Here is a 17829-nt window from a genome sequence, read left to right on the forward strand (position 1 = left end):
CGAAACAATCGTCGACAGAAATTCATAATTGGCGCACTTATTCGTGTCGTAAAAAAGCATCGCTGCGGCATCTTACAAACGATCGATGAAACTAATTGTCTGAGGGGTTCAAGCATTTCCACATAGGTGTCGCCACAGCATTATTCATCCCCCACCACAAATTCCCACGTCTTGAGGGAGAACTGGGGAGTGGGGAGAACTCCCAATGACGACTCCCATACTCCCATTTCAGTGCATTTCAGTCAATTTCAGTTCGCGATGGTTCGCGAGTCTCGTTGTCATAGTGCGGTGAACAATAGTTTTTAATGTCAGTGTTTTCTTTCTCACGTTCTGCATGTTCTACAGCAAAGTGACCGATCAAGAGCCCGTTATCAGAGAAAATTCGAAAATCGTCGCCCTCTAGCGAAGAGTTTCCGAAGCGTGGTCAGTCCACGAAACAGCTCGCAAACAAATCGAACGATTCGCGATGAGATCTCGATGCGATGAGCAGCACGAATCTCAATTTTCATACGCTAAATCGCTGAGTATCAAGCCGTTCGTTTAAACGCGTACACAGCTCGCTCGTCCGTAACGAAAATCGTTCTCTCGAGGTGGTGGAAGCGTTTTCAAGGATCCAGAAAGATGCTAACACGAGTAGACTCCGGCCGAGACTCGTGTGGCAGAGAGGAAAACAAGCTCTGTGGGAAATAGTGGGAATTGAGGTGTCCCGTGATTTAACAATCGCCGCTGCGATCGGCTGTTTAAAGTGACAGACGCTCGCGCCACATGACCAGGAGAGGATCTCCTGTTCTACCGTGCTGCGTCATCGTAGAATGGGTGAGCGGCAACCAGCAAGCTTGAAAAACGCTTATAGATAGACCCCGTAGATTTTATGCATTTACAGAACACACGACCTACAGGAAAAACCGAAAATTCTCTTTCAATTTTATCATTAAATACACGCATACCACTTCGGTAGACGTACGAAGATTCAATTTTTGTTTATCATAGACATTTTTAACGAAGATTAAAAAATTAATCCGTTTCTCTAGGATTCGTACAGAAATAATGTAGAATGATCTGAATTTGCAAAAATCTGTTATACAGTTGTGAATAATATGTTTGAAGCTCGCGGGGCGTGTCTTGGTACGGATTCACGCGACCCTCTCTTTTTCTTTCGTTCAATGACCACCGATGATGCCAGACACTGGCGAAATTTTCACCGAATGATCGATGACGAATAAGAACGGTATACAGGATGGGTTGATAGTTGGGCTGGAGGAATCATCTTCCATCTCGTTTCGCGAGATACGAATTTAATAAAAATCAACACCCGGTGTGCTATTTTCATGGAATTTTTCTCGTAGTAGAATGCAACAGAAATGATAAAGGATACGAAGTTTGCTTGTTTCTTTGAAAAATTATCGAATGTTTTTGATATCCACAGATACTCTGATACAAAAGGCAATTCTGCAGTAAAAAAATATAAAAGAGTCTATTTAATCATAGTGTACTTAAGAGTATATTTAATCAATATAGTCTAACTTCGATGTTGATAAGAAATGTACACTATCAATGTAATGTCATCGTGGTCATGACTAGACTGCGAATGTTTATGCAATTTTCAATTTTTGGAGATGAATCTTAAGAAAGCAGAATACAATAGAATCTTATTTTCCATGATCGTTCCTTTTTAGATCTGAAATAAATTAAAATCGTACTAAATTCTGTCATATTTTATATCCTAGCATTTTTTGAAAATTCTCCAAAGCCATAATTGCATAAAGATCCGTAGTCTAGTCATGAAGTTATGATCCATTGATTTCAATGGGTTTCTTTTGCATTATTATTCTAAATAGATTCTTGTTGTACATTGGACATCATGCTCACTCTATTTTGATTACATATATGCATTTATCTATATCAAGCAGTTTTTTTATTATAAAAACTATTGAGTTTTTGATTGCATTTTAATGCAAGCGCAATGATGCTTTCTGTTCCTTGCATCAAGTGATTAATTTCAAAGTATTATTAATGTGTTCATGGATCACAGCTTCTTATAAAGTAAATGTCCCAATTAGTGATGTGAAAAGTATTTATTGTAGCTACTAACGAGTAGCTCTATTGATGAATAGCTAATCATATTGATGGTTGTTTTCTGTAATTTCAATATGAAATTGTTCGAATATAATTATTAATAATAAATGTATTGTAGGGTGCACATGTACCCCGATTTTTGACCTTTAATTCTCTCTTCGTCTCAAATTGTGACCTATTCGGACCGGATCATTGATCGTCTGATGCAGTGTATTTAATGTCCCAATTAGTGATTGCATCGGAAAAGAACGTTTATAAAATAATAAATAGCGAAACAAAATGATTTGCAACAGTGTTTATTGTAATAGCTGTTAAAACATTCTCTAATTGCTGTTGCGAATCATTTTTATGCCGTTTATATTCCTTACTAAATTTATTGAGGTTATGATGCAAACTGACAAACACACGCAAGATGAAATATTGACATGACATCTTGTGTCAATAATAGAAACTCGTACGACGTACGAGTACCGATCACCGATTATTGACACCCATAATTCTTATCAAATTCGAGGCAACATAGTTTATAAATACATAGTAAATTTACAATTATTTTCGAATTTGTTTGAATATATTTCCTTTACATTAATACAAGAAAATTGGGCTGTTTCTAATACTGATAACAAGAAACGCGCGAAAAGATTTATTAAGTTTGTGGGTTTTACGGATTTTATGCATTTATAACAAAAATGAGTAGGGGTAATTTAAGACAGTGAAAACACTATGTAGAAGAATTTAATACATAGTACTGTTATATTATTTACAACGTATATCAAACATACTAAGAAAGAAGATAAATGTCTATTTCTCTCCAGGTTGTTGCAATTCACGTAGAACATTTTTATTTTGCATAAAGATTCGCTGTCTAATTATGATATACATCAGCGAAACCGTATGAATGATACTTTGAATATTCACACGAATCGAATTCGATACTTTTAACATTTGATGAAAACATAAAAATTTCACATTTCAATGTAAAGAATAAAGTGCTAATAGTTAGTACATTAATCGAGACATTTATCTTAGTAACCTATTTACATTTCACTGCGAATCATGGACCCGGTGCACACACCAGCGTCGCGTGCCAGGAATTTCGTGTCCCCACTCCCGCTCCCGCCACTATTATTTTCTATTTTCCCTTTGGTCGTGCGTTTCGTGCTTTCCTTCCACATATAGAAGCGTCTAGTTTTCTTCGTCGTGAAAAAAACTCGTCCCCGCCGCCCAATGCTCGCGCGATCCTTTACAGATAATGAGCATTCGATCGTTTGACACAGGCATATTATCGGCTCCGAATAACGACCGTAAATAGAAACCGAGAATCTTTGTATTCCCGACGGTCAAGAAACTCTCGCCGCGCGGAATTTCACGGAGTAAAGCGAAACTCGGCCGGTTGTGTTGTTCGAACGAGTGCGTTTATCAGTGGGAAATTCGTCGCCGACGCTTTTTACGCGTGAATCGATGCAGGAAGTGTTTTTCCTTCCGCGTTTCCTTTCGACGCCTGCTGGCCGCTTGATAACGCTCCGCGCGAATGTCTCGATAATATACGGCCGGCGAACAATTTATATAACATTTATGTAACGAAACCCTTTGACGTTCTCACTGTCATGTGCGGCTAGATTGTTCGTGTACAGTGATGCATTATGATAATCTCGTATCCTGTGCTCCATGGTATTTATCTGTAATCGTTTGTGTTCCAAGACACACAAGGAGGAATGTCCCGCAACACTGGACCTGGCTTGTACGAGTTCCTTATGGAAGCAGAGTTGCAACAGTATTATCCTGGAATTCGAGGTAACACATTCTTTTATTTCCTCCTTTTCCCTCTGAGAATGGTTATTCACAGTGTCTCTTTCTGTCTTCACAGGGGACTTGAAAGTACAAACAACTGCTCAACTAAAATATGTAACGGAAGAAGACTTAAACGCCATTGGAATGAGTAAACCAGAGATGCGTCGTTTAAAGAAATACTTTCAGAAACACTTCCCCCAAAATTACCTCTCCAAATTCAAAAAGATGCTCCTGCCAAAACGCGAGGAACAAACTTCAGGCGCTCTGACCATGTTGCCGGAGGAGAGGCAGGATAGACCGCCGATTCGTGTTCCTAACAAGCATATGATACCAGCCGATGCGATTATTGTAAATAAAGAACTGGGAACAGGAGAGTTCGGAGTCGTGCAGCAAGGTGTTTGGACAAACGATGGGGAAAGGATACAAGTAGCAATTAAATGTTTGTCGCGAGAGAGAATGCAGAATAATCCTATAGAATTTTTAAAAGAAGCAGCCATAATGCATGCAATCGATCACGAACATATTGTGAGATTGTACGGCGTAGTTTTGGATACAAATTCGCTGATGCTTGTGACTGAACTGGCACCTTTGAGATCGTTGCTGGAATGTTTGAAGGAGCCAAGCTTACGTCCTAGTTTTCCAGTTCTGTCTCTTTGCGACTTCGCAGTGCAGATTGCGGATGGTATGCAATATCTAGAAGCTAAAAGATTGATACATCGTGATCTTGCTGCTAGGAACATCTTGGTATTTTCCAAGAACAAAGTAAAAATATCTGATTTCGGATTGTCCCGTGCTCTGGGAGTTGGAAAAGACTATTACCAAACGAACTTCAATGTAAATTTAAAACTACCGATAGCCTGGTGTGCTCCGGAATGCATATCTTACTTAAAATTCACTTCTGCGAGCGACGTGTGGGCCTACGGAGTGACTTTGTGGGAAATGTTCAGCTATGGTTTTCAACCGTGGGCAGCGTTGACGGGCCATCAGATCTTGGAAGCAATAGACGAACCAAACTTTCAAAGACTTGAGCAGCCAGAGTGTTGTCCGAAAGAATATTTTTCACTGATGCAACAGTGTTGGCAGCACGAACCGACCAAGCGTCCCAAGTTCTCAGAATTAATTAATCTATTGCCTGATCTGAAGCCAGAACAAGTTCAGGCAGTTCAAGATAGTACGGAGTCGGGTCAGCTCGTTTACAGACAAGGCGATGTTATCACTGTGTTAGATAAGGGAAGCAGCAACACGTTGTGGAAAGGCGTTCTAAATAATGGAAAAACCGGTTTCTTCAACCCTGCACACACAATAGCTTACCTCGGGTCTAATTTGCCGAGTAACAAACCTGGAGAGTTTACTCGTGGCGATGGCAAAAACGCGTTTTCGTCTCAACGAAGAAAGATTCGTACAGATATGATATCTTCTCCGCAAGGCGATCTTAAGCACACCGGTCATGTTGGACTTGACGGAGCTTACTTTGGCGATATCGGCTTCCTTGGTGGTAAAAATCCTCATTTACCTAGGCAGGTGGTATCCCCGTACAAACCCCAAGAAGACATCACGGATAATTCTAGTCAAATTGTTAACCAAGATGCGAGAAACGTAGAGGACAACAGACAGTTAATGAGGGATAACAGGAACATGCAGCAGGATATTCAAAACAAGCATGGTATGCGTTTTATCTACTTATCGAATGGCCAGTGTAAATTGTTATTAGGTTTTTGCATATGAAATGTCGGATTTTAAACAGTAAAGTTGTACAAACATAACTTCATTTACGAAACACACTCAAAATACACAAATATATGTAGTAAAGACATAGCAATTTAAGAATATTTTTACATTATTTTTCATTTATTAAAACTATTAAGCAAAGAAATTTTATTTTACATAAAAATCTGATGTCTATTCATAAGATTTGTATTCGAAAATCGGACATTTCGTATGCAACAACCTAATAATAACATCGTGTGTTCTTTGGTAGAGAGTTTATGGTCGGACACGAGCTCGGAGATGTGCCATTTGGGGTCAATACCTAATTCCAGTAAGCAGTCTATTTCTACGAATATGACTAACAGCACAGACGTTTTGGGGGCAGACCACGAATACCATGAGATCAGCGACGAGGAGAACCAAGACAGTCCTCTTCGGTTTGACAAAACATTGAATTTCGATTTTGGCCCCAGTCTGTTGGCTGAAATGGATCAAATGTTCAGATCATTAGGTAAATTTCGTGGATTTGGGGTGAACGTTGTATTAATTTTTGCGATGTACAGGGCGTTCCAATTGAAGTTTCTAATTTGAAGAAACTATTTCTATACACTCGTATTTGTTTGTAGGTTCCTCTCCACCACCACCACCTCCAGTTCATCCTCTATCTACCGAACATGAATCGAGTAATGCGAGGAATGAACTGAGAGAGATTCAAGCGAAGCAATGCAACAAGAAAAAACAAGCCACCGTGAGTCCAATAAATGTACAGTAATTTTTTTTCTTATTTATAATTATGCTTTTATGTGTTATCGGTTGTAATTCATTTTTTATTCATTGTTTGCTGCTATGTATCATTTGTTTCTACGTATTACATATACATATATATATTCATATATACATATACATAGGGTGGAGTATATAAAACAGATTATCTGAATATCTTGCTTGTTATTTACGAGGCGTACAGGTTGATCCTAATTTTTTAAAATGGAATAATATGTTTTTTATCTATATTCTAATAGGGAAGGTCATTCAAGGTTGTTCAAGCAAAGATATTTAGGTGATCTGTTTTAAATGCTTCGCTCTGTGTGCATATGTATGTATCATGTGCATGGGAAAGCATAGAACCCGAAATTGTTAGTGATCAAGAACAGAATTAGCAAAGAATTGTCATGAAAGATAGATACAGTACATTTTCTGTACAATAAAATGAATACGCAGGCGATGAACTCGCTAAAAGCAGAAATTTTTGTTTCTATCGTCCACTAGTCAGAGATGGTAAACGTTTCTCTTATATTTAGGTGAAGCCTATCTCAGCCGCCGATCAGAAAACTCTCTACTCAGCCATTGCTATGGCACAGGAATTGACAGCACGTTCCATGACAGATCTTGAACATCCACCGGAGTCTCCCCGAACACCCGCCAGTCCTTCAAGACGCAGAAAGTTCTCTTTTAAGTTGCCACATCAACACAGTCCCAAACCAGACAGACGACACTTTTCAGAAGAAGCAGCCAGTATACCTGACATACAGGTACATTAAACAGTTTTTGTTTAATCACTAAACGTTTTTTAGAACACTAAAATATACGCAAACTAACAAAACACAATCTAACATTGCACTACAATATACTTAATCGGTCATTCCACCACCGAATCGATCGTTTTTTTGCTGTCGATGTTCAGCAGTTTGCTCCGATTTTTGAACGTGTACACGGAATCCGTGAATCGTGTATTAAGTATCCGTGTTCTTAATACACATGTAATTATACGTAACTACATGTTATTAACGTCCGAGTCCGGTAAACGTTTTTATTTTTCGAACGGATTCTTTTTGACTATTGATGTTAGAAGCGAGACGATAAGAGAGAGTTCACGTTTCACTGTTCAACGCTATATCAGCGTGTATTAAAATACACGTGTAATGTAAATATTACGCGGATTAAGATCTGGATTCGTTTATTACATGCGAAATAGGGGCGTCTACTTTAAACCTATCCTAATTTTTACCTCTACTACATTGCATTTCATTTTGAACAAAATGTTTGACACCGACGGCAAAATGTAGTCGATTTGGTATGGAGTGGTTCGAATTAAATTAATTTTCATAAAACTAATACATAAAGGCGAGAATATTATAAAGTATTTGAGGATAATTAAATCTATCGATTCACTGTACAAATACATTTGAATTTGATACATTCAAATCGATTTCGTCGAAACTGTTATGGAACAGAGTTAATTCCTGCTGCCACACTGAAGAGTAGGTATATATCGCAGTCTTGTGTCTGTTCTTAATAATCCGATCTAAGCCATTTGTTCGTATCTTAAGTTGATACAATGCTTATTAATTTACGAATAAGACTAATCTTGACTTTCCTCTAATCCTGTCCTGTCTGTTTACGTTTTGTTTGTTTCTCGATTCTTCGATTTTTGTTACCTTCATGTTTTGTTGATCGTTGCATCGCCATGTTGAGAATATTTCTTTGTTTTTCTTCTTCGTATATGATTAATGTGTGATCATTGACTGGAACCTTGGGAAAAAACCTGTTTTTTCACGTGGTGGCTTTGTTCTTTTGAAATGCGTGACATTCCTACATTCTGCATGATATTTCATCACAACTTTTTGTTATTTTCTCTCGATCCCCTTAAACAAAACTGCATGTCAACGGTTCGTCAATGTGGAACAATCAAGTGGTTGTGCTCAAGTTTGCAATCATTGTCGTCCACTGTCTCCAGCATAGAGTCGCTTGGCGCACCATCCACCCTAAAACTGCCTCTGTGGGACAAAGCGTCCGCTGAGTTTTGTTTCGCTAAGTCTCGTGAGCTTCTCACGAAACCCAGTGCTTGGACGTCGTACATGGACATAGAGCTTGACGCGCACATTCTCGACAACGCTGCTCTCAAGCAGAATCTGGTAAAGTCGACTGAGTTTCTCGAGAACGGTAATAAGAGAAGCAATTTCTGCGAGAATGCCACTGACACAGAGGGGAAATTGAACGTTTTCCCACAAAACGGAAAGGTAGCCTCGGGCGTAGAGAACTCCAACTTTGATTTCCCTCGTGATTCGAAGAGAGTGTCCACCAGCTACGTGGAGCGCTACTTCGAGCAACCTAAGTACTTCGAGGACGATGGTAGTCTGAGCTGTACCAGCGAGAAAGTGCCATACTTCGGCGATGAGAGGTTAGACAAGTATGACAAGATAAATAATTTGGAGCAACCGGGCAGGTCTGCCTGTTACTCGAACATTCAAGAGCAAGGTGTAGTATCGAACAAGCCTGTTCAACAGATGCAGAGCAAATTCAGCAACTGCGATCAGCCTGTCAAAGACAACGTGACGAATTTTGATTCAAAGTACGACGAAACAACCAGCTTCGATCTGGTGAAAGACACGCCTTCGAATTTCATCGACTTCTCTCGCTCTAAACCAGTCAAATTTGAGTCGACCAAGGTAGGTAATCTTGACATCGGAACGAGACCGAAGATTTCCAGCTCGTTCAGCGACTCGTCGAAGATGAATATACCAGAATTCCCGAAGAAAATCGAGATTCCAAAAGTAAGAGGTGGTAAAGTACCCTATGTCCCTCGAAGTACAAATCAGGACACCAAAAGTGTTATCTACGGCTCGACAGACAGCATAAAGACGAATTTGAAGAGTGGAGGGGGATTGGATAGTCCTAGGGGAAACATGGAGGCTGTGAGGATCAACATACAGAGTTTTCGCAAGATCGAGCAGAACCAGAATGGCCACGATGGCTTTCCTTTCGTTATTTCGAACAATCCACTGTTCATCGCGGAATCAGAGAAAAAGGAATCCCCTCTTTACAGTAGCTCGGAGAGTTTGAGAGTCAATTTTCAAAGACTCAGGAGAAAAAGCGACGCGGAGGCAAACAATCAGGTGGAGCTGAGTAGCAAACTACTAGCTGAGAAGTACCAGCGTGAAGTGTCCGGTCTGGAAAGCGTAAAAAATTATCTGGACTCTAAGAAGGGTCAAGGACTGAACCTGGGATTAGGTAAATTAACACAGAACATGATTCAGCTGGGCAAGAACATCGCTCAAAATACTAGGAACATAGAAACCACCCCTTCCAAGTCGTTGGTAACCAATATTAGGAACTTGGACCACTCTGGACAAAGTCAGACGCCGCTTAGGAGCTTGAACATCCCTATCCAGAAGCCTAAACATTTAGATTTAAACATTCCATTGCAGTGTCAGTCCCAGAGCAACTCGAAGATGAACGTGACGCAAAAAGTAAACCCTCCGTCGAGTCCTACTATACATCAGCAAATTTTGGAGCCACCGAAATTGTATCAGAACGACAACTCGAGGAAAGAGGTACCCAAGACTGACGTTCTATTAGAGAAACTGTCAACGCCGGTCAATATATACAGGCAGAGAACGTCATCTCTTTCCGAGAATAGAAAGCCACCCCTTAAGAACATAAGAAGGTCGTTTCATCCAACGAACGACTCCAGCGAAGACTCAGATTCGATATCGCATTCGGAAACGGACATAAGAAGTCGTTTGCGTTACAAACGACGCCACAAGAAGCTCCCACACAATCTACGGTTGAATTTCAAGAACAAAAGTCACTTTCTGCATCCGGAAACAGCCAGGGGATTTTCGTCGATCGAACTTTGTGGAAAATCGCCTCCGCCGTCGACCAGTTTCTTGAACTCACTCTCACCGCCTTTCTTCTCCGGAAACAATCTGCTTTCTTGGCCGGAAAGTGCTCCAAGTTCTAGTTTAACGTTCACCAGCAACTCTGACCTTGATTCCGATACCAGTTCAGAATATCCAGAGTTCACAAACGACATACTGACTTTCCCACCCTCCCCTGCTCCATAGAGTTCAAATCGTTCCGAGTTTTGTAATTTTTTTGGTCGAACCTGAGATCTGGAACTGTAACGTGTCGTTGTCGAGATGTCGAGTTCTTGATAGGAATATATGTACAGGGTGTTCGTGCTATTACTGGGCAGCAATTTTCTTGGAAATAAATATTGGAAAAAAAATAAAAGATGGAAAAGTGATACTATTTTTTGCAAGTAACGTAATGGCGTATGTAATTTTTGGTGTTTGCGCTATATTTTTTAGAAATGAGGTCAGAGGTCAGAAGTCAGAAGTCAGAAGGTGACTTTCAATTTTTTTAATGGAATGCTGTATATTTTTTTTATGTCGTATGAACGCGTATGTCGAGACAAACTCATTCGTATACGTTTGGGACACCCTGTATGGCTTCCTTTTGAAAATTGAAAATTACCTTCGTTTCTAGAAAAATAGTGTAAACGCAAAAAAATTACATATGCCATTACACTGCTTGCAAAAAAATGGTATTACTTTTTCCTCTAATTTTTTTCTAATATTTACTATTTCCAAGAAAAACGCTGTAAAGTTATAACGCGAACACCCTGCATAGGATGGCACCAGAGTTGGGCAATATTTAATATTTGTAACGAAGGTGGACGAATATATTTTACAAGAAATTCTGTTTAGCTTCTTCGTAGACATTCGATTTTGTTTGAACACTTCATTCGCAAAGAGCTTTTCATTTATACCGTAGAGTGTCCTTGATAAAACTAAATAACCAGATTTTTTATGCCATAGAAAGTAGTTTTTAGTGTTAATATTGAAGCAGTTACAATGTTTCTTAGAATCATGAATGGTAACTCGTACGAATATTGCTCAACAGTTATGTATGGCTGGGACGATGAATGACAGAATTCTGAAAGAGTCGCTTGGGAGTCATGAATTATAACAATAATATGAAACAATACCCAACTCTGGACAATACTCAGTGTACTTAAACCAAGGAACTGTGCAGAGACAGTTCACCCCACATACGCTTAGCATGCTTGCATGTTACATTAATTATTAAATAACATCTAGCGGTTAATATGTTTGGATGCATTTACACGTTTATACTATTTGTACTTGGGGGCTGGGGGGGACATTGGAATGGGAACCCTTGGAGTGTGTAACCGGACCTACATGGTGAATACCTCTTTCATTTCCAAGCGTAATACAGACTTTCTACCCTATGATGTGCTCGATACGCTCCATCCACTTCTGCATCCACCTCATTTTGGAGTAGCCTATATCGTCTCCAACCCAACACGATTCACATAATCCCCACGTACACCTTTGCACTTCAGTACTTGAGAGAGTGTGTGACCAAACATTGCCTCCACTTGTATCTGGTGTTCTTGTAAGAGAGGAGCTAAGATCCATGTACACACTGACGTTTCTTTTTTCATGCCATAGTCTCTCTCTCTCTCTCTCTCTCTCTCTCTCTCTCTCTCCTCGTTTATTATTTTCTTTTTTTAATTTCTGTTTTCTTCTTTCCCGAATCTATCCCCTCCCACGACTTGTTTAGGCTACGTTGTCGGACGAGGCTAAGGAAGTGTACAACAGTCTAGTGGAAACGCCGAGCATAGACACCGCACCGGATACGAATCCGTTGCGGATGCTGCGTTCCGGTGTGCCAATAGTCAGACCGCGAATCCGTGGGAACAAACACGCCACCCTGGCCCACACTGGCTCTCACCAGGAGGACCTGTCCAGAGACACCTTCCACTTTGATGCGTATCACAGCGGCTCGAAGACCTTGCCCAAGATCAGAGCACCGCCTCTACCACACGCTCCACCACCATTGCCACAAACACGTCATCTGGAAAGACACCATTCCGCCCTGGAGATAGAGAACAACCAGAACCAGAACAACGTGGACGAGAATCCGATACCGTTGCCGCCCAGAGACAGGTCAAAGACCCTGCAACCGAAGTCTAGTCTGCCCAGACACCAGCGCAAACATCCATTGATCATCCCTGGAGGCGGAGTTACCAGGACCCTGGCTAAAATGGCAGTGACCACCCCGCCTATCGAAGACCAAGTTGATGGGAGTCTGCAGAGCGCAAGCTCTTCGGTAGTCAGCACTTCACTGCAGGAGGGATACTCGTCTGAGACTTCAGCTAACAGGTCAGAAACGTTAAAGTAACACCTTGAAGTAACCTGCTACAAATTAGTAGGATACCCTATGGATTAGTGAGCCCGTCCCTGTTAATGTACTTTAGATAAGCAGTAAAACTTGAGCACTAAAAGAATATTCTAATAAAAATAAAGTTTGAGGGTCAATATCAAATTTTGAACAGATTAAATTAAAATCAAATAATTCATTCATTCATGATTTAACAAGTTAGCTTAATGGCACAACGACAAACACTCTATGTATCTGATGTGCTTTCATTTTGACTCATAGTCCTGAAGAGTTCGAGCAACGCATAGACTCCGAGCTGGCTGCGTTGGACTCCCTGCCAGTTGATGAGAACAGACTCCACCGGTTCAGCGTGATCTCCGAGGACCTGCTCGAGTTCTCCGACAATCTGATAGACTGCGACACCCCGGAATACCGTCAGAACATGCAGGAGAGCGACGTGCAGTCGACGAACTCGTCGACGGAGCGTCTACAAAGGAAGATCAGCGTGGAGTCCAAGTCTTCTATGCGAAGTTCGACCTCTAAGTGTGTCCAAGAAAACGAGACTGGCGAGACTAGTAGAAACTCCACTCCGACAGGGTCGAACAAGTCCGAGGATTCGGTTGCCTCGAGCAAGCTCCAGACAAGTAGGACCATCTTGGTCCAGAGGCCCGCCAACTATATGATGCACTTCGATTATGGAGAGTATTCAGAGAATACCTCGCAGAAGGGTAAACAGCAGTCCGAAGGCATGCAGACTAAAGAGTCTTCCACGGTTGAGCAAACCGACAGTTTTCATTCTTCGTCCAAAGCGTACAACAGGCTGTCCAGCGAGAAGGTACCAGGCCGCACCAGTGATCTGTCTCGTCAGTCGGATCATGTCAGCTGCGAGGATCTGTTGGAGTTCGCCTGCGATGGGCCTAATGCGAGGAGGACGCGTGGACCTCGAAATGGGGAGCAGTCGGACGAAGTTAGGATCATGATGAAGGTCTTGCACGAACAGTCCACGCCAGAGTCCTGCATCGCAGCATTGAACGTCACCGACTGGGACGTTCTGGCGGCCATCAAACTGGAGCGACTTCAAGCCTTGCTGAAGAAAGAGAACAACTTCGTCGGTCTGGAAGATTGCAAGGTGATGCTGAATCAGTGTGGCGGAGACGTCGTCAAAGCAGCTGCATTGTTACGCAACACGGACGACACTGCAGCAGTTTAGTGTGTTGGATAACAGCCTGGCACCAGTTTAGGAACCCATCTTGGAGCGTGTCGGTTCACAGAGGATGGTAGTCACCTAGACTCGACTTGTTCTCGGGGGGTAAATAGTATTTTTTCAGGATGCCCTATCCTTTTCTTCTTCTTCTACTTGTTCTATATTTTTTTTTACCATTCTCGTTTGTCCCGTGTGTAGAAAGCTAGATCAATTAAAGCGACGTTTATTTATTATTTTAGAGTTATTAGAACGAGAATAGTATTCGGACGCGTATTATTTCTACTGCCTAACGATGAGATAGGCACTCCAATTTAGCGCGATTGAGCTTCTCCTACCAACGATATAGGCTGCAGGCTGGTACGGGGACAGAACACTTGTGGTTTGGTCAAAACGTATTGTGGGCGAAAAGAATGTCACCCTCTTGCACTCTTAAAGAATTAGACTATGCGTTGGTAGTTGACTACAGCGTGGGCAGTGCAGTTGGTTTTATGAGTGCAAAGGGTTATGTTTTTGGAACTTCGTTCAGAGGGTCGTTAGGTGATACTCTTAGTATGTATAAACTCATAAACTGTCGTGTATGTTTTCTAGGCTAGGAAATGATAACTTCAATACTCAGAAAGGATCAATACAAATCTATTACCCTAGAACGTTGATGTTTAAAACCCCTAAAGCATTTTAAGAAGTTCCTATAGTCGTTTCGCCCATAATATTGATTCCATTATATAATAAGCAACTATAGATTATTAGAACTTTTCACAGTCTTTTATGACTTGATCACACTTATGAAAAGTGCCAATGATTGACTGACTGTTGTTAACATCGAGGGAGATCATGTGTTCTGCTCCCTGCAGACCAGCCTGTGTAGATCAATAGCTTGTTTTATATGTTCAATTTAAACATTAGCAAAGGAATTAAATTATTTTTCTTGTCCTTTTGCGTGTTTGCAAACTGAATGGCCCTTTCTTCTTTATATCTTGGAAAATTTGTGGAATATTGTTAGTCGAAACAGAAAAGTTGCAGTCTCATTTACAGAAGAAATTTTCTGTTCAATTGACTTTTCTAGTGGAGAGACTAGCGAAGTTTAGTCTAGATTTAATTTCGAAAATGAATGACCTGATAGTGGGATCTAGTTATTATTATTTGTAGATTATAGTATTGATACTCTTGCAACGTCTATATCTGTGGCTAGTAATATTCCATAGAAATTGTGTGATCACGAAGATGTCTCATTATATTTTAGGGTCAGTTAATAATTTGCACAATACATATACTGCTAATCGGATGATATCGTGGTATATATAAATATATATATATATATATATATATATATATATTCTGCATCTTGAGTTAGGCGAAGCGTTAAGAGAAAAGTATTACAATGCCTACGACTAAGCAGCGAATAATCCTTGTATCGTGTGATACAGTGATCAGAGACTCTCTATATTTTGCGTTTCGTTTTACTGCCGCTCATGATTACTTTTACGAAATCATGTATTTTGTAAGGAGACAATCATTTTTGTAGTGAATCGTCAAAGTGTGTCGACTAATTCCTAAATCATACTGCGCGTTCAGACCTCCGCCGATTATTGAAAGTGAAGAGAGAATGAAAATGCTAATACGTTTTGCTGACAAAAGCAGATTTCGTTTCCAAAGATAATATTCTCACGGTATTATTGTTTGGGTATCATTATGCACTACAGCTTAGTGTTTCACATTGTATTGATTCTATGTAATACATACACACACACACACGTACACACAAACACACACAGTTTTTGTTTGCAAGTAGAGACTCCTCTCTATTAACCGTGAGTTAATCCGATAGATAAGTGGTAGATTTAGGCGTGTCGTGTATGCGTAATCATTGCTGAGGACTAGCACAAATACAAGAGGTAGAGATATCAGCTTGTTACGTATTTCGTTTTTGGAGGTAAACAATTTTTGGTAGCGTGGAACGTCTATATTTTACCCGGTAGTAGGGTACAGTAAGCACCAAATATTGCGTATAAAATCCCTATGTTCAGTAAGATTGATTTTTATACCAGCCCTTCGTAGCAGACCTAAAACCTATGTGCATTTCAAGTAGCTGTTTGTGCTTTTAAAATAACACTTACAAATTAGACAAAACGATTTCATTCTACAGCAAAAAATAAGGAGTAAATTATTAAAGAATTATTCATTTATCCAAATTTATTAGCTGAAATAAGACAATAATGAAAACATTGGCAACGGTTAATGAATAGTTTTGTACAGTACAAATCTTGTACGTTCAGAAACAATTACGAAAACGGATTTATTTTATCGGATAAATAATTGGAAAATCGGTTTTGACAAAACGAATGTTAACTAATTTGATTGAAATATCCAGGTCTGCTCGGCAAGGGGCTTTTGCGTTATCTGTTAAGTTGTAAGAGGTATAATGACTGAAAGGATTCGACCAATATGCGTGAAAGAAAGTAATGTACTGATGTTAGTCGCGATCGAACTGAATTACGGTGACCTTGGCCGGGGAGGTTTAAATTGTTATTAATTTTCTACTTCTATTGTAATCTTCCAGTAGATGTCACAGATAGATGAAACCTTTTTTGTTTTTTTTTTTGCACCGTCGATTATCAATGCACGATAGAATTCACGCAATCTGAAGGTAAACAATTTTTCTAATACTTGTGGTACATTTCTAAGCACACCTTCGGATTGCTTGAGTTTTAGGATACTGGATCGAGTACGAGAAAATATTCATCAAACGTCGAAAAACATATCCGGAATCGAACTGGGCTCCGACTGGGGTGGAGCTTTTAGACTTGATTGAGAAATATTTTTCCATGTACCCCCTTTTTTACCAGAGACATTTTCTACGACATACTTCCTTTGAACGATCGCCCCAGTTGAAGCGGATTCGATGAGTAAATTTGCTCACTAGTATGTTTGTAAACGTTTTATTAAAAAAAAGTGGAAGGGGGAAAGAAAAAGAAAACAAAAGAATGAAGTGAGAGAAACGTAATGTTCATTTATTAAGACTTGCGAGATCCTTACTGTACTTTCGCATTCTTCAACGAAGCCAAATAGGAGCTTACGAGAAACGCCTAAGTAATGTTACTTAGCCCTTTTTTTGTAATAACATTGAACAATAAGGTTTTCGGTTCCTGAATAAAAATATGCATGTTATGTATATTCTTATGCTGAATCCGCCTTCTTTCTTGTCACGTATTCGCTTCGAAACAATTCAATGGTTGTTTATACCCAAATGTTTTCTAATCAGGAATGATTCTTAGAACTAAGACTGGAGTTGTTGAAGTTGTGTAAAAGGTTGTTTAGTTGCTCGGAGCAGTATAGTACTATTAAGTGCCTAAATTATGTAAATGACTAGAGCTTTTAAGTAACCAGGTACATCTTGAGCTTACGCTAAGTTCGGATAGATTCCCAATTCAAATAGTACTGTATATGAAAGCGTATACGTGATGGGAGGGAGGTTTAGAGACACAGTAGTGTTCAGTATAAAGAGATCAACTATTTTTGTGCAGGAACCACTAAGAAACTTAACTAGAATCATCTCGTTGTAAGCGAGTCTGTGTAAGAGTGTACACCTCAATAAGTTTACGATAAAGTACTTACTTAATTCTCGGGAAATGGGGAAAATCGATGGGATATCCTTACGGGGAATCCCCTGACGAAGCTGAGCTTTCGGTGAATCTTACATGAGTGCGCACGGTCGTTTTGCGCGAGTTCATTGCACTCGACGACGTGTCAACGGGCACGTTTCCTTTCAAGGATCGCCACCTCGGGAATAATAATCGAAATTAAGCTTGAACCTGCAACAGGTGGAACACGACTGCTCTTGACGGAGTAGGTGTAAGTTCATCCTATAACCCGTTTTTTTTATACGCGATTTTACTACTGATAAGGCAACACGTTTATACATCTCTACATGATCATCATGCGCGGAAAACACGAAGATGTTTTATATCGACTGTATTTACGATAATATATACACCATTCATAAATCAACAAACCTACCGTGGGTTCGATCATTCGTGTCAGGTCCCCACCTTTCTCTTCTTTAGAATTTTTTTTCTTAGATC

At 40.1% G+C, this 17829-nt stretch overlaps 1 protein-coding gene across 7 annotated transcripts; it reads left to right on the plus strand.

Annotated features, from left to right (window-relative positions):
• The first annotated feature begins 180 nt into the window (after positions 1–180).
• Positions 181–17759, plus strand: Ack-like (activated Cdc42 kinase-like). Of its 7 annotated transcripts, none has more exons than XM_076442941.1 (8): positions 183–816; positions 3778–3870; positions 3944–5530; positions 5846–6085; positions 6201–6337; positions 6876–7106; positions 11947–12548; positions 12829–17759. In XM_076442941.1, the coding sequence occupies exons 1-8, from the start codon at positions 813–815 to the stop codon at positions 13754–13756; spliced, it is 3822 nt and encodes a 1273-aa protein (XP_076299056.1). In that variant the 5' UTR covers positions 183–812; the 3' UTR covers positions 13757–17759. The 7 variants fall into 7 exon arrangements, with proteins under 7 accessions (XP_076299052.1, XP_076299053.1, XP_076299055.1 ...); XM_076442942.1 differs by having other exon boundaries at positions 6201–6322; XM_076442937.1 differs by lacking the exons at positions 11947–12548; positions 12829–17759 and adding an exon at positions 8268–10916 and having other exon boundaries at positions 181–816.
• Positions 17760–17829: the final 70 nt, after the last annotated feature.

This window comes from Lasioglossum baleicum, chromosome 18 (assembly GCF_051020765.1).
Source record: "Lasioglossum baleicum chromosome 18, iyLasBale1, whole genome shotgun sequence".
NCBI classification, from domain to species: domain Eukaryota; kingdom Metazoa; phylum Arthropoda; class Insecta; order Hymenoptera; family Halictidae; genus Lasioglossum; species Lasioglossum baleicum.

Coding starts and splice junctions, on each gene's coding strand:
- Ack-like (XM_076442937.1), top strand. Junction 5,531..5,845: donor GGATATTCAAAACAAGCATG/GTATGCGTTTTA, acceptor GTTCTTTGGTAG/AGAGTTTATGGTCGGACACG. Junction 6,086..6,200: donor TCAAATGTTCAGATCATTAG/GTAAATTTCGTG, acceptor ATTTGTTTGTAG/GTTCCTCTCCACCACCACCA.